The sequence below is a fragment of the Corythoichthys intestinalis genome, chromosome 19 (genome assembly GCF_030265065.1).
Source record: "Corythoichthys intestinalis isolate RoL2023-P3 chromosome 19, ASM3026506v1, whole genome shotgun sequence".
NCBI classification, from domain to species: Eukaryota; Metazoa; Chordata; class Actinopteri; order Syngnathiformes; family Syngnathidae; genus Corythoichthys; species Corythoichthys intestinalis.
Window position 1 is genome coordinate 3,989,129 of NC_080413.1, and position 23,443 is coordinate 4,012,571.

Here is a 23,443-nt window from a genome sequence, read left to right on the forward strand (position 1 = left end):
GTTAGCTTATACAGTAGACACCTTTACTGTATGTTTATACATTAGACAACTTTGTACTGTATATGTTAGCTAAAATAATGAATCACGTTGAATGTTGTCTTATGCTAGCTACTAAAAACGTACTGTAGATAACTGACAGAAAATGAATTTTGTATTTGAATATTTTGAATTCAAACATCTTTTTTGCTGGTGTTTGTCTACCTGGGATACAATTGGCAGTTGTTTGCTCATGCAGGTCGAGTAGCGGCAGACTTTAAAAGACACTCAAGTGGAATCGAGTCGTGCAAGTCGTCTAAATTCCTTTTCGATTCCCCCGGAACACAAAAGGAAGGCGATTAGGATGCTCTTTCAATTTCCTGACACCGACTATCCACTAACCTAATTACGCGGTGTGCCCGCGGGGGAGCTCCTCGTTCCCAGCAAACACACTGACATCATTTTATGCCTGGCAGATTGAAGCTAAATCCGGACCCCCCCGACCTGCCTCCCACTCGTTGCAAACGTACGCCTTCAAGTGATCAATACGGCCGGCAAATAGACTTCTTGTGCTTTCCGACTCGCGCGGGTTTCGGTGTTGACGTATGAAAATCCAAATGACAGCTCGTCTGTGAATGTCATGTCGTTTTATCATTTAGCATGTTAGCAGCTTTAGCCAAACTACTTTTACAATTTGTAAAATCACAATTTTTCCAACCTTTCTTCATTACTTTTTAGGCGTCCGTTTGGACAGAGTGAGAGGAGGCCGCCAAAAGTACAAACGGAGGATGGACGCGGAAAATGGCGGCTACCTCGGTCTCACCATTCCACCACCAGCCAAAAAACCTTGTAAGATTTAATCTTCTTGAAAATCTGCAATGTGAGGCATCTCTATAAACATTTCAACCTGAAAATGAAAAGTCTGCGAGCTGAATGCTAACATATAATGAAAAAACTGGCTAATGAAAATTAGCATGGTGTTTTAAAAACATAATAAATTTCTTCGTTTTCTTAGCTTTTAAAATTGACGCATTGATTGGCAGTGGAATATAGCATGAATAATTAGGACATTCCTTGTATAACCTGATGACATGTAGTATCATTTTACTCCGAAGAGTTTGAAAGATTTTTTATTTTTGGGAGGGAAAATGTGCGATTTAAAGCAATCATATGAATATTTATGCCCCAAAATGGTTAGCCAAACCTAATTACGTCATCTAACCAAAATTTGAAAGCTAAATGCTAACATACAATGAAAAGCCCCTCAGACAGGCTTATGCTGACTGAAATTGGCATTCTGTTTTTTGAAAAATCTGTGCTATAAAGCATCCATATGAATATTTAAAATAAAAAATGTATACATATATTCAAACCCTATAATGTAATCTAATGAAAGTTGGTAAACTAAATGCTAACATATAATGAAAAACACCATGAACTGGCTAATGAAAATTAGCTTAGTGGTTTTAAAACATAATTATTTCTTCCCCATTTTTCTTAGTTTTCCTAGCTTTTAAAATCCTGACCCATTTATTGGTAGTGGAACATAGCATAATTAGCTTTTTTTTTTTTTTTTTTTTTTTTTTTTTTAAATATATGTATAAATGTGTTTACATGATTTTTATTTTATCTTCACGAGAATGTAATTCGAAGCATCCATATGTCCAAAAATGCTTATCCAAACCTAATAATATCATCTAACGAAAGTTTGGAAGCTAAATGGTAGCCTACAATGAAAAACCCCCTCAGAGAGGCTCTTGGAAATTAGCATTCTGTATAATTAAAAAAAAAAATCTGTGATATAAAACATCCATATGACTATTTGAAATAAATAATGTATATATATTCAAACCTTATAATGTAATCCGACGAAAGTTTCTAAGCTAGATGCTAACATATAACGGAAAAACACCATAAACTGGCTAATGAAAATTAGCTTAGTGATTTTAAAACATAATTATTTATTCTCGTATTTTTTTAGTTTTCCTAGCTTTTAACTTTCTGACCCATTTATTGGTAGTGGAACATAGCATAATTACCTTTTTTTTTTTTTTTTTTAAACACGTTTGCATTATTTTTATTTTCTCTTCAGGAGAATGTGATTTAAAGCATCCATATGTCCAAAAATGGTTATCCAAACCTAATAACATCATCTAATGAAGGTTTGGAAGCTAAATGCTAACATACAATGAAAAACCCCCTCAGACAGGCTCACGAAAATTAGCATTCTGTATGTTTTTTTGAAGAATCTATGATATAAAGCATCCATATGACTATTTGAATTAAATAATGTGTATATATTCAAACCTTATAATGTAATCCAATGAAAGTTTGTAAGCTAAATGCTAACAAATAATGGAAAAACACCATAAACTGGCTAGTGAAAATTAACTTTGTGTTTTTAAAACATAATTATTTCTTCTCCTTTTTTCTTAGTTTTCCTAGCTTTTAAAATTCTGTTCCATTTACTGGTAGTCGTACATGGAATATATATATATTTTTAACATGTTTACATGATTTTATCTTCATGAGAATGTGATTTGAAGCATCCATATGTCCAAAAATAGTTATCCAAACCTAATAACATCATCAAACGAAAGTTTGGAAGCTAAATGCTAACATACAATGGAAAACCCCTCAGACAGGCTCACGGAAATTAGCATTCTTTTTCAGTTTTTTTAATTTTATTTTTTAACCAGTAATATAAAGCATCCATATGAATGTATGATCTATAAAAAATGAAACCTACAATGTCATCTAATGAAAGTTGGTTTGCCAAATGTTAACAGATGATAATAAAAACAAAAGAAAAAACAGATAGACGGGCTAATAGAAGTTAGCTTTGTGTTTTCGAACATAACAACATTTAGTTTCCCCTTTACATTTTTTTTTTCCATAGTGACCAAAATTGTGTCGCATTTATTGCTGGTGGAACCGGAAAAAATCTACGCCATGCCTGACCCTAGCATTCCCGACGGCGATATCAAGGCCTTGACCACATTGTGCGACCTGGCTGACCGCGAGCTGGTGGTCATCATCGGCTGGGCCAAACATATCCCAGGTAAAGCTAACGCCATTGACGGTGATAGGCGTCCGATCCTTTTAGACTGCGAAAGGTTCTCCCGGTCTAAATTGATTGAACGTCTATCGACGGTGCCGTCAATTGATTTCGGGGGATTCCTTGTTAAATAAGGCTGTGTTATGCAAATAAGCGGCGCTGTGAGTGCAGACAGATGCTTTGCTGTTAAATAAAACACACAGAGTCACGGCAGATGCCGCTCATTGATCCAATCAATGACGATGTTGAGGCCAAATCAGCTCATTAGGCACTTTGGGTACATTTTAGGGAGTTGATCCAAAAGTTAAGGCGATTTTAAGACAGTCAATTTAATTCCAAATGATTTTGTCTTTCAGTCATAATGGAAGTTCAATATTTGCTATATGTACTGTCAACAATATTATGGCATACACATGTAGTAATAAAGTTTAAAATGTAACACACATTTGACAGGAATAATATGTATTGATATACATACAGTGCAGTATATTAGATTAAATTTCAATCAGATGTGTATGAATGCTTAATTTTTTAAAAGTATTTTTTAAAAAAAACTTGGTCTTCATTGCTGTGAATTGTAACTTTATTTAAACAGCATATATTAATTTTGATCAGCTCTGATAAATGTAATGTCATGTTTTAAGTAACATTTTAACATACAATAATTATAACATTGATACAAATGTAAAAAGACTCAATAGGAAGGTAGCCATTTTGAAATGGGATTTTTTTTGTTTCAGTTGAGATTAATCTCATTTTTGTTTTACTGTGTAATTAAGGGTGTATACTCAAAGATCGAAGCAGAATGAATCACACATTTCTGCAATTAATCTCGTTTAATCTCATTTAATTATATAGACTAATGCGATTAATCGCAATTTTGGACTCGAAGTAAAAGATGGTAACAGAATGAACCATGCAAATTTGCAACTAATCTCAGTCTCATTTTCACAATTAATGACTCAAGACAAAAGATTGTATGAAAAGAATCACAAATTTCTGTATTTGCGATTTATATTTCATTTAGTTTTAATTCAAATAAATGTGATCTCAATTTTGTATTTAATTTTAATGGATTAATGCAACTAATCACAATTTTGGACTCAAGACAAAAGATTGTAACAGAATGAATCACACAAATTTCTGCAATTAATCTCGTTTAACCTTATTTAATTATGATACAGATTAATGGTAATAAATTTGGTAGATATAACAAAAGATTGTAACAGAATTAATCACTCAAATTTCTGCAATGAACCTCGCTCAATCTCATTTAATCATACAGATGAATGCGATTCATCGCAATTTTCGACACAAGACAAAAGATTGTATCAGATAAGAATTGAGATAATGTCATTTAGTTTTAATAGAAATAAATGTGACTAATCGCAATTTTGTATGTAATTATCATAGGTTAATGCGATTAATCGCAACTTTTGACTCAAGACAAAAGATTGTATCAGATAAAATTGAGACAATCTCATTAGTTTTAATAGAAATAAATGTGATTAATCAAAATTTTATACAGTATTTATAATGACAAGATTGTAACAGAATGAATCACACAGGTTTCTGTGATTAATCTCTAATGTCATTTAATTATCATATAGATAAAATTGAGATAATCTCATTAGTTTTAATAGAAATAAATGTAAATAATCGCAATTTTGGACTCAAGACAAAAGATTGGAACAAAATAAATCACACAGGTTTCTGCGATTAATCTCGTTTAATCTTATTTTTAATTATCATATAGATAAATGCGATGAATCGCAATTTCACACTGAAGAGAAAAGATTGTAACAAATAAGAATCACAAATTTCTGTATTCGCAATTCAGATTATATTTAGTTTTAATAGAATTAAATGTGATTAATCGCAATTTTGTATTTAACTTTATTCATTTGAATGAATAAATTATAGATATATATATATACAAGCTAGCCCCCCGCACTGTTCTCTCTGTCCACGTTACAAATGGATTGGACGTCTATCACCGTCAATGGCACCCGAAAAGTTAAAAGACAAGAGTCAGCAATCATCTCTAAATGCCATCACGTTAGCACTCTGGGGACGCTTTAGCCAGGTCGGAGTAGCGATTAGGACGAAAGGGGTCCCGGCGGTTTAAGCGTTCCGACCCGCAAATGGCGCCTTGCCATCAGCTAATCGGAGTCGTTAATGAAAAAAGTCCTTTAGTTGTTGGTGTGTTTGAAAGAGAAAAATCCAGATTGCAATAATTCCTCTTTTTATTTTGACTTTCAGCCCCTCCCCGAGGGCCCTCCGCTCTCATTATTGCCTCTGTCTTTTTTATTAGGCCCATTAGGACTCTTAGGAGGCCTGTAATGATAGCAAATGAATAGAGAGTGAACTGCTGTCTGTTTTCGGACTCGCCTCGCCGAGCGCCGCCACCGCCGCTGACTTCATTGTGCCCGATAGACGTTCGATTACTCATCCCATTTGGATTGTGGACGGCTGGCCCGGCACACACGATGGGCTGTAGAAAACGCGCTTTGAGCGGCAATGATGATTTTTCACTCGTTCGCGAGCGCTGACGGCGATAGATGTCCAATCTTTTTGAACGTGATGTTCGATTTTAACTCATTAAATTCAATTCAATCCAGTTTAATCATTTGATTTGATGATTTACTACGAGCCCCTTAAGGGACGTCGACAGAAATAAAATTAAGAAATCTGGTGTGCACCAGAAACTATCTCGTAAACATTAGCATTATATAGCATTTCAGCTAGTAGACTTTGGCTATGCAAGATAGCCAATTGTTGTAAACATTAGCATTATATAGCATTTATGCTAGTGGCCTTTTACGATGCAAATTAGCCAATTGCTGTAAACATTAGCATTATATAGCATTTAAGCTGGCAGACGTTTGCTATGCAAGTTAGCCAATTTTTGTTAACATTAGCATTATATAGCATTTAAGCTAGTGGACTTTTGCAATGCAAATTAGCCAATTGTTGCATTGTATCAATTGGCCAACTTGCATAGCCAAAGTCTTCTAGCTTAAATGCTATATAATGCTTATGTTTGCAACAATTACCTAACTTGCATAGTAAAAGTCTGCTAGCTTAAATATATATAATGCCAATGTTTACAACAATTGGCTAACTTGCATAGTTAAAGTCCACTAGCTTAAATGCTATATAATGCTAATGTAAACAATAATTGGCAGACTTGTTTTGCAAAGTCTGCTAGCTTAAATGCTATCTAATGCTAATGTTTACAACAATTGGCTAATTTGCATCGTTAAAGGCCGCTAGCATAAATGCTATATAATGCAAATCTTTACAGTAATTGGCTAACTTGCATAACAAAAGTACGCTAGCTTAAATGCTATGTAATGCTAATGTTTATAACAATTGACCACCTTGCATAGCAAACGTCCTCTAGAATGCTGTACAAGGCTAATGTTTACAACAGCTGGGTAACTTGCATAGCAAAAGTCCACTAGCCTAAATGCTATATAATGCTAATGTTTACAACAATTAGCTAACTTGCATAGTAAAAGTCCACTAGCTTAAACGCTATATAATGCTAATGTTAACAATAATTGGCAAACTTGTATAGCAAAAGTCTGCTAGCTTAAATCCTATCTAATGCTAATGTTTATAACAATTTAATAACTTGCATAGCAAACATCCTCTAGCTTAAATGCTACACGATGCTAATGTTTATAACAGTTGGCTGACTTGCGTAGTAAAAGTCCGCTAGCTTAAATGTTATATAATGCTATTGTATTCTACAATTGGCTAACTTGCATAGAAAAAGTCTGCTGGCTTAAATGATATATAATGCTAATGTTTACAACAATTGGCTAACTTGAATAGCAAAAGTCAGATGAAAATGCATACATTTGAAAATCTATATATATTTGAAAATGCTATTAAAACCGATCAATAAACTTATTTGAATTAGAAGTTGGATGAAATTAACCTTATATATCCAAATGTATCAAATTTTGTAATGTAATGCTAAATTTATCATGATACAAATGAGAGAACCTGTATGCATATTGTTTTTTGTTTTTTTTTACCTTTAAAAAATGTAAAAAAAATAATAATAAAAAAATAATGTATTATAGGGTTAGAATGTCGCTGCCAGCCCTCCCGCTTCGAATGTATCTGACATCCATCTCAGTCAATGGCTTTGAATGTGAGCCGTTCCAGACACAATATTTCCAGCACGAAAATAGGTTAACTGTCAAGAGCGTGTCCGCAGCTCAATATTGTGTCATGTTTGGTCAAATTAGCATGAAATCAGTTGGCCAGAATATTGATATTTCATCACGCCGCGCTTCTACGCAACACTTGACTGGGCCGCCTGCAGGCGACGCGCCTCGCAGTTAGGGAAGGGCGAGCAGACGCCCCCCCCCAGGGGAGCCGCCCGCTCGCCCCGCCCGGCTCTTGATAAACGGAGTGGAAGGAAATTTACACTGTGCAAAATAAAAGGGGGTTAAATGGAGGCCACTGAGGAATTGCAGTTTTTTTGGTGCTCTTCCTTTTTTGTCTCAAAATGGAACACAAAAAGCTTTCAGTCTGTCACAATGACCTTTTCATGCCCGAATTTACATTGGAGACATTTTTTGTCCCAAAGTATAATTTTAAAACATTTATATATATATATATATATATATATATATTTTTTTTTTTTTTTAATAAATGTTCTTTGCACTTCAAATGTAATAATTCTAATGTTTCAAACATGATACAGTCCCTCCGAATTATTTTTTAACAAGAATAAAGTGGAAGAATTAAATGCTTCATTGAGTCCATTCAAATCCGCTCAAGCTGCTCAGTTACACACAACGAGTTGCCACAGCAACTGTTTAACAAGTTAAACGATGATTGACGCATACGGCGCTTTGAAGCTTTAGTTTACAAGCATATGCGGCAAGATCAAACATTAAACATCTTTCAATCATCGTTAACTTTAATAAGCAACTCCAGTGCACTGCCTGACCAATAAAGAAGGGAGCTAGAGACTACGTGATGGGCTTGGGACGGCTCATCTGTATTATTTTGTAATTGGAAAAACTCTGCGATGGACTGAGGGCGTGAAGTTTGAAGTGTGAAGTACCGAGGGGTCACTGTATTAAAAAAAAAAAAAAAAATTTAAATACAGTTAAAAGTTTGTTTTCTGTTTTTTTTGGGGGGGCCATTATTTTATGGCCAAAAAGATCAAATCAAAATATAGAATATTGGTGCCTGAATTTATACATCAAAAAACATTCACTTTAGGAATATACTGTATGTACATAATACAATTCATTTAAAAATACTACTATGTCTATATTTTTTGCAATTTTCAAATCATGAAAATTCGTTAAAAAGTGCTGATAAAGCATCACCAAGCAGTTTTCATGGGTCGATTCCCCCTACCCCCTCGAAAAGATCAAATTGAAATAAAAACGGTGAAATCTTGGAAAAATTAATCGGAGAATATGCTCTATTTAGGGTTTTTTTTAAAAAAAAGTTTCATCATTTCAATTTTTTCTAAACATTACTAATATTAGTTTTGAGATTAAGAAAAAATTTTTTTTTTTGCAGTTTCAAAATGGTACGTAGCCCCCCGGGTGCCAGGGTAGAGAAAAAGAATCATAGCTAATCTGTACCCACGGTTTAGTAATCTGTGGGTACAGTTTACTAATCTATACCCACAAATGACTAATCTGTACCCACAGATTACTAAACTGTACCCGCAGTTTAGTAATCTGTACCCACAGTTCAGCAATCTGTACATACAGATTACTAATCTGTACCCACAGTTTAGCAATCTGTACATACAGATTACTAATCTGTACCCACAGATTACTAATCTGTACCCAAAAATTACTAATCTGTACCCACGGATTACTGAACTGTACCCACAGATTACTGAACTGTACCCGCAGATTACTGAACTGTAGCCGCAGATTACTAATCTGTACCCGCAGTTCAGTAATCTGTACCCGCAGTTTAGTAATCTGTACCCACAGATTACTAAACCTTACCCACAGTTTAGTAATATGTGGGTACTAAACCTTACCCACAGTTTAGTAATATGTGGGTACCTGTGGGTACAGATTAGCTATGATTTGTTTTTTTCTACCCTGGCACCCGGGGGGCTCCGTAAAATGGACCACAACTATGCAAGAAAAAATTGTTTTTTCTTCCAATTGTTTTTCGAACTCACTTTTTTTTTTTTTCCTGAAATCCCAACATTTTTCACTGACCTCTAATTTAAAGCAACCCACTCTACGCTCAGATTTTTTCACACTAATTTCAATTGAAATTGTGTATTTCACTCAAATGCATTGGCCTGTTTTACTATGTTTTGTGCAAGTCACTCAGGCTTCCCGCCAATCAATAGCGTGTGATTGCGCTAAATACTCGCTAAGCCTTCTGTTCCCCCGCAAAACTGCCTTTTGGGGCTCCGGTGTTGAATTCCTGACGCGTCCTCCGGTACAGTATTTAAACCCTTTTCCACTCAGCTAATCGTGTAGCGGATGTCCTCCATCAGCTGTCTGTTTGTCAGATGTGAAGCCGGGATCGATGACCCTTTCGCATTGGGTGGACTGATTACAATCTGCTAATCAATGAGGACCGCGAGCGCTCGCTTTCCTTTGGCGCGCTCGGTCCTCTATTTGCTTGATAAGAAGCGCCGCCGTCCTATTTAAGCGCCAATCAGACGTCCAATCAGCGGAGGCTATTGTGGCGCTTGACGGAAGCTAGCTCTCGGGTCGTTTCCACAACAAGGTGGCTTTCACGTACTCGGTGGATTGATTGGAAAATTGGCTCGTGTGGCAGAAACATTAGCGGGATGAGTTGGGCTGCCATTGACAGCGATAGACGTCTCATCCATTTGGACTGGGAGGGCTAGAAATGTGATCATTTCCTGAATAATATTAGCATTTTATGTTTACATGGATTATATTTGTCTTTTTAAATCGAAATGTCAAAATATAAGTTGATACACCAAGATAGCCTGCGTAAACTAGTAATGTTAGCAAACTTGCTAAGGTATGATGCTATAAAAGTTGAGAAATATTAATTGAAACTGAAGCGGACAGTTGTTGTTTTTTTTTTTCAGTGCTGTTATTAGATTTTTTTTTTTTTTTAATCTTTTGATTTCAAATTTCTGTGATTCGAGATTAATCACACTTTGATTTTTTTGTAAATGATAGTGATTAGTCACAGTTTTGTGCTTAGACAAAATATTTTTTTCCAGATAATGAACCACACAAATTGCTCTAATTATACAGATTAAGATTAATCTCAAATAGTTATAATATAGATTAATTTGATTATTCACGGCTTTGGGTTTAGATAAGATTGTTCCAGAAAATGAACCACACAAATTCCTGTAATCAAACAGATGGAGATTAATCTTATATATTTAAAATGTTGATTAATTTGATTATTCGCACGTTTGTGCTTAGACAAAAGATTGTTCCAGATAATGAACAACACAGATCTCTGTAATTATCCAGATTGAGATTAATCTCATATAGTTATAATATAGATTAATTTGATTATACACAATTTTGTGCTTAGACAAAAGAAATTCCAGCAATTATGCAGATTTAGATTCTCATATAGTTACAATAGAGATTAAATCCATTAGTTGCAGTTTTTTGTAAGGACAAAAGATTATTCCAGATCATGAACCACACAAATTCCTGTCATAGCACAGATTAAGATGAATCTCATTTAGTTATAATTTAGATTACTTTGATTATTCAATTTTTTTGCTTAGAAAAAAGATTGTTCCAGATAATGAACCCCACAAATTCCTGTAATAACGCAGATTGAGATTAATCTCACATAGTTATAATTTAGATTAATTTGATTATTCGCAGTTTTATGCTTGGACAAAAGATTGTTCCATATAATGAACCACACAAAGCCCTGTAATTATACAGATGGTGATTAATCAAAATCTGTATAATTACTGGAATTTGTGTGGTCCTTAATCTGGAACAATCTTTTGTCGAAGCAAAGAACTGCGAATAATCAAATTAATAGAAATGTTAAATATACGAGATTAATTTGATTATTCGCAATTTTGTGTTTATACAAAAGATTCCTCCAGATAATGAACTACACAAATTCCTGTAATTATACAGATTGAGAGTAATCTCATAGTTATAATATAGATTAATTTGATTAGTCTCATTTTTATGCCAAAACAAAAATTTGTTCCAGATGAGCCACACAAATCCTTGTAATAATGCAGATTAAGATTAATCTCATCTAGTTATAATATAGATTAATTTGATTATTCGCAGTTATTTGCTTAAACAAAAGATTGTTCCAGATAATGAACCACAGATTCCTGTAATTATACAAATTGAGATTAATCTCATATAGTTCTAGATTAATTTGATTATTCACGATTGTGTGCTTAGACAAAAGAAATTTTAGACAAAAGAAATTCCTGCAATTATACAGATTGAGATTAATCCCATCTAATTACAATAGAGATTAAATTGATTATTTGCAGTTTTGTGCTTGGATAAAAGATTGTTCCAGATCATTAACCACACAAATTCCTGTAATTATACAGATTGAGATGAATCTCATTTCGTTATAATATACATTTAATTATTTGCGATTTTGTGTTTAGACAAGATTGTTCAAGTTCATGAACCACACAAATTCCTGTCATTTTACAGATTGAGATTAATCTCAAATACAGTAGTTTGTATATACCATGATGAATTTGATTAATTGCAATTTCGTACTTCGGACAAAAGGCAAGAGAAAACTGTAATTGATAATGAACCACGCAAATTTCTGTAGCCGTGATTAATCTCTTGGTATGAATATAGATGAATGCGATTAAATCGCAATTTTGTTCTTAAAACAAAGGATTGTTATATCATGAATCACACAAATTTCTTTAATGAATCACAATAAGATAACCATAACCTCATTCAGTTATAATTTTTAGGAATGCGATTAATCTCAATTTTGAACTTAAAATATTGCAACATAACGAATCACATAAATTTCGATAATTAATCGCAAAAATCAAGCTGAACCTGATTGTTATCATTTTAAGGATTGTGATTTATTGCAATTTTGTAGTTGACATATTGTAATGAATCACACAAATGTCGATAATTAATCTCAACAATCAAGATGGTTATAGTACAATGAATACGCAATTTTGTACTTTAAACAAAAGATTGTAAAAGATGACAAATCACACAGGTTTCTGCAATTAATCGCGAAAACGGAGCTGGATAGTTTGCTGCTGGCTACTCCCATTTGAAATGGATTCTGTCATCCATTATCTGTTACAATGTTTTTAATACAAAATTGCAATTAATCTAATCTTCTCTGAATCCGTTTTAAAAAACAAAACATTTTAATAAAGAAAAGTAGCCGCGTACTTCATTTTTTTAAAAAAACCTCTCTTCTTCCGAAGTGGATTTAAGGCATTTCAGACGGATTTAATTTTCCAAGTAAATTGAGTTACGAGCTCCGTCCCGGAATGTCAACCTACATTTTGGCGGATTCAGGCTTCTCCGGCCTGTCGCTGGCCGACCAGATGAGCCTCCTGCAGAGCGCCTGGATGGAGATCCTGGTGCTGAGCATCGTCTTCCGCTCGCTGCCCTGCGAGGAGGAGATCGTCTACGCCGAGGACTACGCGGTGGACGAGGAGCAGGCCAGGAGATCGGGCCTGCTGGACCTGCACGTGGCCATCCTGCCTCTGGTGCGACGCTTCAAGAAGCTGCGCGTGGACAAGGAAGAGTTCGTCACGCTCAAGGCCATCGCGCTGGCAAACTCGGGTCAGTCTTTTTTTTTTTTTTTTTTCTTGACAATTCCCACAGGCATAGATTCTTGATCCTCTGCAAAAAAAATTTAATTGCTGTAGTTAACTGAAAAATCAGTTTAAATAAGATAGTTAAGATGCTCCCCAAGCAGAAGTCTTGGAAGATATTATTATATTTTTTTGTGGGATAAAATTAATAAGAAAATTCATTCATAATATTAAATCATTTTAAGCAATGTTGTTGTTTACTATAAATAATTGACAGGTAATTTGGTTAGGGTGTAATGTGGACTTAAACTTGTGTTTCAAATCTAAAAAAAACAAAAAAAAACTAAAATATAAAAATGAACATTGTGTTAAAAATGCATTTAGGATACTGGTGTGTGTGTGTATGAAAATATACGTGTATATATATACATACATATATATTTTTTTTTTATGCTTAATATCTAAATTCCTGGTGAGCTTGAACTAAATACTAACAAAATATGCATTTGAAAAATTGGAGAAAAATATTTTCAAAACAAAAGAGAAAGCTAAACTAGATGCATAGATTGATAGATCATAGATGATAGAATGATAAATGATAGATTGACAGATGATTCATAGATGGATGGATCGTAGATAATATAGATTGATAGACGGATCATAGATAATAGATGGATGGATCATAGTGATAGATGGATAGATCCATAGATGGATAGAGCCATAGATTGATGGAATGGTAGATCACAGATGATAGATTGATAGATGAGAGATTGGTTGATTATTAATAGATGATGGATGAATCATATATAATAGATGGATAGATCAAACATGATAAATTGATAGAATGATAGATTGACTAGATTGACAGATGATGGCTGGATGGATGGATGGATGGATGGATGGATGGATGGATGGATGGATGGATGGATGGATGGATGGATGGATGGATGGATGGATCATAGATGATACAGATTGATTGATTAATAGATGATATATAATGGATGAACAGATCATGGTGATAGATGGACAGATAGGTGGATAGATTCATAGATTGATAGAGCCATAGACAGATTGATAGATGATAGATTGGTGCATAATTGGTGGATGATGGATGGATCATAGATAATAGTTGGATAGATCATAGATAGGTAGGTGGGTGGGTGGCTCCAAAGATCCAAAGAAGATAGAACTATAGATCATAGATGGATCGAATGATAGATTGACAGAGGATTGATAGACGATGGATGGATGGATGGATGGATGGATGGATGGATGGATGGATGGATGGATGGATGGATGGATGGATGGATGGATGGATGGATGGATGGATGGATGGATGGATCATAGATGATACAGATTGATTGATAGATGAATGGATCATAGATAGCAGATGGATAGATCATGGTGGTAGATAGGTGGATAGATCCATAGATTGATAGCTCATAGATGATAGATTGATAGATGATAGATTGGTTGATAATTGATGGATGGATCATAGATAATAGTTGGATAGATCATAGTGATAGATAGATAGAGTGCCTTGCAAAAGTATTCGCCCCCCTTGAATCTTGCAACCTTTCGCCACATTTCAGGCTTCAAACATAAAGATATGAAATTTAATTTTTTTGTCAAGAATCAACAACAAGTGGGACACAATCGTGAAGTGGAACAACATTTATTGGATAATTTAAACTTTTTTAACAAATAAAAAACTGAAAAGTGGGGCGTGCAATATTATTCGGCCCCTTTACTTTCAGTGCAGCAAACTCACTCCAGAAGTTCAGTGAGGATCTCTGAATGATCCAATGTTGTCCTAAATGACTGATGATGATAAATAGAATCCACTTGTGTGTAATCAAGTCTCCGTATAAATGCACCTGCTCTGTGATAGTCTCAGGGTTCTGTTTAAAGTGCAGAGAGCATTATGAACACCAAGGAACACACCAGGCAGGTCCGAGATACTGTTGTGGAGAAGTTTAAAGCCGGATTTGGATACAAAAAGATTTCCCAAGCTTGAAACATCTGAAGGAGCACTCTGCAAGCCATCATATTGAAATGGAAGGAGCATCAGACCACTGCAAATCTACCAAGACCCGGCCGTCCTTCCAAACTTCCTTCTCAAACAAGGAGAAAACTGATCAGAGATGCAGCCAAGAGGCCCATGATCACTCTGGATGAACTGCAGAGATCTACAGCTGAGGTGGGAGAGTCTGTCCATAGGACAACAATCAGTCGTACGCTGCACAAATCTGGCCTTTATGGAAGAGTGGCAAGAAGAAAGCCATTTCTCAAAGATATCCATAAAAAGTCTCGTTTAAAGTTTGCCACAAGCCACCTGGGAGACACACCAAACATGTGGAAGAAGGTGCTCTGGTCAGATGAAACCAAAATTGAACTTTTTGGCCACAATGCAAAACGATATGTTTGGCGTAAAAGCAACACAGCTCATCACCCTGAACACACCATCCCCACTGTCAAACATGGTGGTGGCAGCATCATGGTTTGGGCCTGCTTTTCTTCAGCAGGGACAGGGAAGATGGTTAAAATTGACGGGAAGATGGATGCAGCCAAATACAGGAACATTCTGGAAGAAAACCTGTTGGTATCTGCACAAGACCTGAGACTGGGACGGAGATTTATCTTCCAACAGGACAATGATCCAAAACATAAAGCCAAATCTACAATGGAATGGTTCAAAAATAAACGTATCCAGGTGTTGGAATGGCCAAGTCAAAGTCCAGACCTGAATCCAATCGAGAATCTGTGGAAAGAGCTGAAGACTGCTGTTCACAAACACTCTCCATCCAACCTCGCTGAGCTCGAGCTGTTTTGCAAGGAAGAATGGGCAAGAATGTCAGTCTCTCGATGTGCAAAACTGATAGAAACATACCCCAAGCGACTTGCAGCTGTAATTGGAGCAAAAGGAGGCGCTACAAAGTATTAACGCAAGGGGCCCGAATAATATTGCACGCCCCACTTTTCAGTTTTTTATTTGTTAAAAAAGTTTAAATTATCCAATAAATTTTGTTCCACTTACGATTGTGTCCCCACTTGTTGTTGATTCTTGACAAAAAATTTTATATGTTTATGTTTGAAGCCTGAAATGTGGCGAAAGGTTGCAAGGTTCAAGGGGGCCAAATACTTTTGCAAGGCACTGTAGATAGATAGATAGATAGATAGATAGATAGATAGATAGATAGATAGATAGATAGATAGATAGATAGATAGATAGATAGATAGATAGATAGATAGATAGATAGATAGATAGATAGATAGATCGATCCAAAGATCATAGATGGATAGATCCATTGATAACAATAACATTTGAAAATCCGAAATTGAGAGATGAGGGAAAAAGTTGACTTTAGAAAATTAATTTAAAAATTATGAAAAATAATGAAATAAAAAATCATTTAAATGTGTCGCCTCTTTTTAGTTTAAACGTACATTCATTCATTCATTTTCCATGCCGCTCTTCCTCACGAGGGTCGTGGAGGCGCTGGAGCCTATCCCAGCTAACTACGGGCAGTAGGCAGGGGACACCCTGAACTGGTTGCCAGCCAATCACAGGTTTAAACATACAGTATATACTTAATTTTTAAACTTTTTTTTTATTTCAGCATTTTCTAATTTTTAGCTGTGTTTTTCAACTTGCTTATAATTTTTTTCCTATCAATACTATTTTTTTTATGTGCTCATGTATTCCCCCAATACTTAATGCATACCTATTATCTCATTCACTGCCATTGACAGCTTTAGACATGCAATTACGTCTATTCCGTAAACCCTAATCCGTTTCAAGCGGGAAGGGTGGCAGGGAATGAATGGATTGGACGTCTACTACCAATATACACTAAGAAGAAGAATTAGACAAGGCACGCGTTTGGACGTCTATCACCGTCAATCTCCGAAATCACCTTTCACCGCGGTTATCTCTTGGCCAATCGGACGCAAGTCCGTCCAATTAAAAAGCAAGGAAAGAAGTAAAAACTCAAATTGTCTACAGCCTCGGAGCGCTGAAGGGTACCGAGATAAGACGGGACAAAAAGGTCGAGGTGGGGCCTTTTAATTGAACAGCCGGCGTCTCCGTAACAGAAGCTGTCACGGGATATATTTAGCATTTCATTAGCAAAACAGGGACTGTCAATAAAATGTGTTAAGTGGAGCAGAATGGCGAGACGACGGACGTATCGCCGCTTTTTGCTTTTCACTCGCCACGACCCATCGATCGGGTCGCCGTCTTTTCTCCGTGGAAAAGCGCTGAGCGCGCGGGTTTTCGTGTGGTCTGTGGGTGGGCCGCTACATCACTTTTTGTGGTCACGTTGTGTTTTTCTAAGAATTTTTCCTGCTTTTTTCCGGATTTTAACATTTTAAATGGAATAAATATTACCATATTTTCTGCACTATAAGGCGCACCTAAAAGCCTTCAATTTTCTCAAAAGCCAACAGTGCGCCTTATAATCCGAAGCACCTTTTATACTGGTTAATCATGGCATGGCTTTAGCACAGCTCCATCTAGTGGGTGCATAACGTAACCACCACTACTACTACAACTACTTCTACTACTACTGCGCCTTATAATGCGATGCGCCCTATATATGAAAACTTTTTAAAAGGCCATTCATTGAAGGTGCGCCTTATATAAATACCCCGGGTTACGAACGAGTTCCGTTCCTACACTGGCGACATAACCCGAATTTCCACATGAACTGGAATCAACCCTTTAAGTAACTCTAAATCTGAAAATAACTTTCCAAAAAGTCCAAATCTATTATATTTTGTTTAATGATGGATGATGCACTGCCCTCTGGTGACAGCGTTGAGTCTGGCTGGAGTGTCCCCTTGTATGACTGAGGAGCAGACTTGTCTGACATGGATAAAGGATAGCTCCGCTCTGGTTTGGCAAACATAAGGCTGTAAGTTGTTTCAGCTAATACAGTGGGGCAAATAAGTATTTAGTCAACCACTAACTGTGCAAGTTCTCTCACTTGAAAATATTAGAGAGTCCTGTAATTGTCAACATGGGTAAACCTCAACCATGAGAGACAAAATGTGGGGGGAAAAAAAACACAAAATCACATTGTTTGATTTTTAAAGAATTTATTTGCAAATCATGGTTGAAAATAAGTATTTGGTCAATAACAAAAGTTCATCTCAATACTTTGTTATGTACCCTTTGTTGCCAATAACGGAGGCCAAACTTTTTCTGTAACTCTTCACAAGCTTTTCACACACTGTTGCTGGTATTTTGGCCCATTCCCATCTCCTTTAGAGCAGTGATGTTTTGGGGCTGTCGTTGGGTAACACGGACTTTCAACTCCCTCCACAGATTTTCTATGGGGTTGAGATCTGAAGACTGGCTAGGCCACTCCAGGACCTTGAAATGCTTCTTACGAAGCCACTCCTTTGTTTCCCTGGCTGTGTGTTTGGGATCATTGTCATGCTGAAAGACACAGCCACGTCTCATCTTCAATGCCCTTGCAGATGGAAGGAGATTTTCACTCAAAATCTCTCGATACATGGCCCCATTCATTCTTTCCTTTACACAGATCAGTTGTCCTGGTCTCTTTGCAGAAAAACAGCCCCAAAGCATAATGTTTCCACCCCCATGCTTCATAGTGGGTATGGTGTTCTTCGGATGCAATTCAGTTTTCTTTCTCCTCCAAACACGAGAACCTATGTTTCTACCAAAAAGTTATATTTTGGTTTCATCTGACCATAATACATTCTCCCAGTCCTCTTCTGGATCATCCAAATGCTTTCTAGCGAAGTGCAGACGGGCCTGGACGTGTACTGGCTTCAGAAGGGGGACACGTCTGTCGGAGCATTGTGTTCCTGATGGTAGCCTTTGTTACTGTGGTCCCAGCTCTCTGTAACTAGTGATACATAGTATCACTAGTTACAGCTCTCTCTGTAACTAGTGATACTATGTATCACTAGTTACAGAGAGAGAGAGAGAGAGAGAGAGAGAGTTAAATAGTGTAACTAGTGACTATTCACTAGGTCCCCCCCGTGCGGTTCTGGGATTATCATTTTGACGCCACGGGGTGAGATCTTGCTTGGAGCCCCAGATCGACGGGGATTATCAGTGGTCTTGTATATCTTCCATTTTCTAATAATTGCTCCCACAGTTGATTTCTTCACACCAAGCGTTTTACCTATTGCAGATTCAGTCTTCCCAGCCTGGTGCAGGTCTACAATTTTGTCTCTGGTGTCCTTCGACAGCTCTTTGGTCTTAGCCATAGTGGAATGTGGAGTGTGACTGACTGAGATTGTGGACCGGTGTCTTTTATACCGCTAATGAGTTAAAACAGGTGCCATTAATACAGGTAACGAGTGGAGCCTCGTTCGTCCTCGTTAGAAGAAGTTAGACCTCCTTGACAGCCAGAAATCTTTCTTGTTTGTAGGTGACCAAATACTTATTTTCCACTCTAAATTGGAAATCTTTAAAAATCAAACAATGTGATTTTCTGTTTTTATTTCTCCACATCCTGTCTTTCATGCTTGAGGTTTATTTACCCATGCTGACAATTACAGGCCTCTCTAATCTTTTCAAGTAGAAGTCGCACGATTGGTGGTTGACTAAATACTTATTTGCCCCACTGTATATGTTTGTGTATGCATTTGTAATTAAGTTTAGAGCTACAGTTTGTGGAGTTAAGTGTGAGTGATTTGCTATGAGAATCGTAAATATGTTAGCATTTGTAGCATTTTGGCTAGCAGACTTTTGTTAGGTAAATTCGGCTAATTTAATCTACTAAATTTACATATTGATCAGGCTAGATGGACGTTTAAACACGTTTTTTTGTCAAGTGTTTTATTGCTAAAAATGCGTGCTGTTTTGAACATAAGTATACGTATGTGTGTTTCAGCTTTACAAATTGTCAAAAGTGAAGGAAGGAAAAAGCTTGTTTGCTATCTGTCAAACTGAACTCTGTGTTTAGTGAGGACAGAACATGTTATATTATTGAAGTAAAAAATAAGGTACTGTTTATGCGACAAAAAAAAAAAAAAAAACAACTACAGCCAAAATGGCGGACGAGGCTCCGGCGTCGTAAAGTCGAAATCATGTAAGTACGTCGTAACCCGAGGACTACCTGTACTCCGATGCGCCTTATAATGCGGAAAATACGGTCCATTTAAAAATTATATACTGTCGATTAAAAACTACATTTTAATTTGTTTTGTGCTTTGTTAAAAATCAAATGTCAAAACATTGCTGATGCTGTATTTTATTTTACTTTTTTTTTTTTTCTTTTTAATCTTGAATAAAAAAATGATAAAACACACATTTGGAAAATAGGATCAACTTTTAGTTTTTCATTTAAATTGTTTTCAAAACAAAAGAAAATTTGCATGCTTAAGTATTTTAATTTTAGTGCATTCATCTAGGTTTAAACTTTGTCAAATTGAAGAATTATAAAACAAATGTATTTTATACATCATGTTTATAGTTGATTATGAATATTGAATTTAAAAAGTATATACTGTATATCAAAAACTACATTTTCCATTGTTTTTATTTTTAAAGAAAATTAGCTGGTTTTCACGTTTTGTTCTTTTATTTACAGAATTTAAAGCAATGTAAGAATAAAATTTAAAATTGATTTAAAAAAATAAATAAAAACAGGTTTTCTATGTTTATATTGATAAATTTCTGGTTTCCTTTTTTTTTTTGTTTGTTTTTTTTTTCATGTAAATAAATGAAACACACGGAAATATGCAATATAAAAAGTAAATAATAAATAAAATAGATTTTTTTTAATGTAAATAAAAAAAATTTTTTTAAAATAAAATTTAAAACCAGACAATGTTTACTGTTTTATGATATGTATTTTTTTTAATTGAAATTTATAAAATTTAAAAAAAAATTAAAAAAATTTTTTAATCTATTAATTTTTATTGAAAAACCAAAGAAGTAAAAATAAATCTCTATAAGGGAATATTTCTTTTGTTTTTCTAATTTAAAAAGTAATTTAAAAATGAAAAACAAATAAATACAAATTAAAGCATATTTTTTAATCCATTTTTTGAATCCTGGCTTTTTAAATTAAAAAATGTAAATCAAATACAAAAATAAATGTCATTTTTGTCAAAAACAAAACTCTAGAAAGTCAATCATGTCTTTGTACCTATTTTAAATAAATGAGTCTGCAGTGATCGTACTATAAAGTACGTGCTAAAAGTTTGCCATCTTGTTTCTGTACAAACTGGTGGGAACCAGTCAGAACCGGCGCTAGTATGAGAAAGGAAGCTAAAGTCCGGCGTCGGCCCTTTTGAACGCGGCCCCCGTAAGCTCCTGGGTTTTTGCGCGGGGGTCCCCACCCCTCGCGCGTGACAGCTGCGGAAATTCGCAGCCATTGATTTAGTAATTAGCGGCGTATCGACGGCGGGCCGCTGACGGATTACGCGGAAATTGTTTCTTCAAAGTTAGCTTTGCGTTCCCACTCCGCACGTCGGCCAACGGGGATCAGTGGAGTATTAACATGAAGAGAGCGCGGCCACACATGTGCCGGCGGCCCGCTTGCTTTCCCAAGATAGAAACGTCATTTGCACGTAAAAGCGACTTCAGCAGTCGCTTGGGAACGTAATTAGCCTAGTGTCTTCATTTGGTTTCTTGGTTTTTTTGCCACAATTTCACGATTTTACGCCGCTTTGCGTTATTCATTCGTTTTCTTTGAGGTGGTACTTGCTGTATGATGTTGGCGTACCTCTAGCTTAAACTCGAAGCAGCAATTTCAGGAGATATTTTGTGGGAGTGCTTGATTTACTCCTCCCGTGGGTCACTTCCTGTTGATTTGAGGGGTTTAGCCGGTCATTTTTGCTTTTCGGTCGCTTCCTGGTCATGTTGGGGCATTTCTAGGTCACTACCTGTTGATTTTGGGTTTCTTTCTCTTCATCTTGAGGGCATTTGCGGGTCACTTTTTGTTGATTTGGGGTCACTTCCTGTTGACCTGAGGGGTTTAGCTGGTCACTTTTTGTTTATCTTTGGTCGTTTTTGTTTTACAGTCACTTCCTGTAGATTTTGGGGCATTTATTGGTCACTTCCTGTTGATGTTGGGTTACTTTCTCTTCATTTTGGGGCATTCACAGGTCATTTTTTGTTGATTTTTGGTCACTTCCTGTTGATGAGAGGGGTTTATCCGGTCGCTTTTTGTTGATTTTTGGTCGTTTTTGTTTTCCAGTCACTTCCGGTTGATTTTGGGGAATTTCTAGATGACTTCCTGATGATTTTGGGTTACTTTCTCTTCATTTTGAGGGCATTAACAGGTCAGTTTTTGTTGATTTTTGGTCACTTCCTCTTGATGAGAGGGGTTTATCCGGTCACTTTTTGTTGATTATTGGTCGTTTTTGTTTTTCAGTCACTTCCTGTTGATTTGGGGGCATTTCTAGATGACTTCCTGATAATTTTGGGTTACTTTCTCTTCATTTTGAGGGCATTTACGGGTCACTTTTTGTTGATTTGGGGTCACTTGCTGGTGATTTGAGGGGTTTAGCCGGTCACTTTTTGTAGATTTTTTTGGGGGTCAGTCACTTCCTGTTGATTTTGGGTTACTTTCTCTTCATTTTGGGGCATTTACAGGTCACTTTTTATTTTTGGTCACTTTCTGTTGATTTGAGAGGTTTAGCTGGTCACTTTTTGTTGTTGTTTTTTTGTTTTGTTTTTCAGTCACCTGTTGATTTTGGGTTACTTTGTCTTCATTTTGGGGCATATACAGGTCACTTTTTTTTATTTTTGGTCACTTCCTGTTGGTTTGAGGGGTTTAGCTGGTCACTTTTTGTTGATTTTTGGTGGGGTTTTTTTGTTTTGTTTTTTTCAGTCACCTGTTGATTTTGGGTTACTTTCTCTTCATTTGGAGGGCATTTACGGGTCATTTTTTGTTGATTTTGGGGCACTTCCTGTTGATTTGAGGATTTTTTGTTGATTTTTGGTCGTTTGTTTTTCAGTCACTTCCTGTTGATTTTGGGGCATTCATAGGTCACTTCCTGTTGATTCTGGGTGACTTTATTTTATTATATATACATATATATATATATATATATATATATATATATATATATATTTTTTTTTTTTTTTTTTTAATACCATTTGAGGCTAAGCTCAGGTATTTTACTTTATTTTTAAATGAAAGTGCAACTCTGCATTGTTTGAAGAAACTCTCGGAAATTTTATTTTGTGTATGCATCTAATGCTGTTTTGAAAGTGCAATCTTAGCAAGCCTTTGTTTTCTCCCAAAATATATTCTGCAACACATTAAATATCCCTTAGCCGATTAGTCGAATGTTCGAACTAAACAGTTGATTAATCGACTACTAAAATTATTGATACCTGCAGCCCTATATGTAGCACACAACTAACATAATGCTAACGCATCCTGTACAGTACATGGGGCAACTCCGCCCACTACCTCTGCAACCATTGCACTTTTCAAGATTTGTATTCGTCTTGTTAGCGGCCGATGGCGCTCCTTAAATAAATGCCTTTGCGTGGTGGCGGGGGCGGGTCCCCCCGAGGGAGAACCTGCATAAATATACAGCGGGACAGGCAATAAGATTCATTTCTATTGGTAATATGAACCACATCCTTCCCTTGTGTTGGCTAATGAATTCAGCAGCGTTATTATGGAGGCTGAATGATGGCCTCC

At 36.0% G+C, this 23,443-nt stretch overlaps 1 protein-coding gene across 2 annotated transcripts in view; it reads left to right on the forward strand.

Moving 5' to 3' along the window:
- esrrgb (estrogen-related receptor gamma b) overlaps positions 1-23,443 on the forward strand; it is a 61,370-nt gene that overhangs the window by 32,238 nt on the left and 5,689 nt on the right. For both annotated transcript variants that reach the window (XM_057823372.1, XM_057823373.1), the window contains 3 exons: positions 715-825; positions 2,876-3,037; positions 12,556-12,825. In XM_057823372.1, coding sequence (XP_057679355.1) covers positions 715-825; positions 2,876-3,037; positions 12,556-12,825 — 543 coding nt within the window. The remainder of the gene's footprint in view (positions 1-714; positions 826-2,875; positions 3,038-12,555; positions 12,826-23,443) is intronic.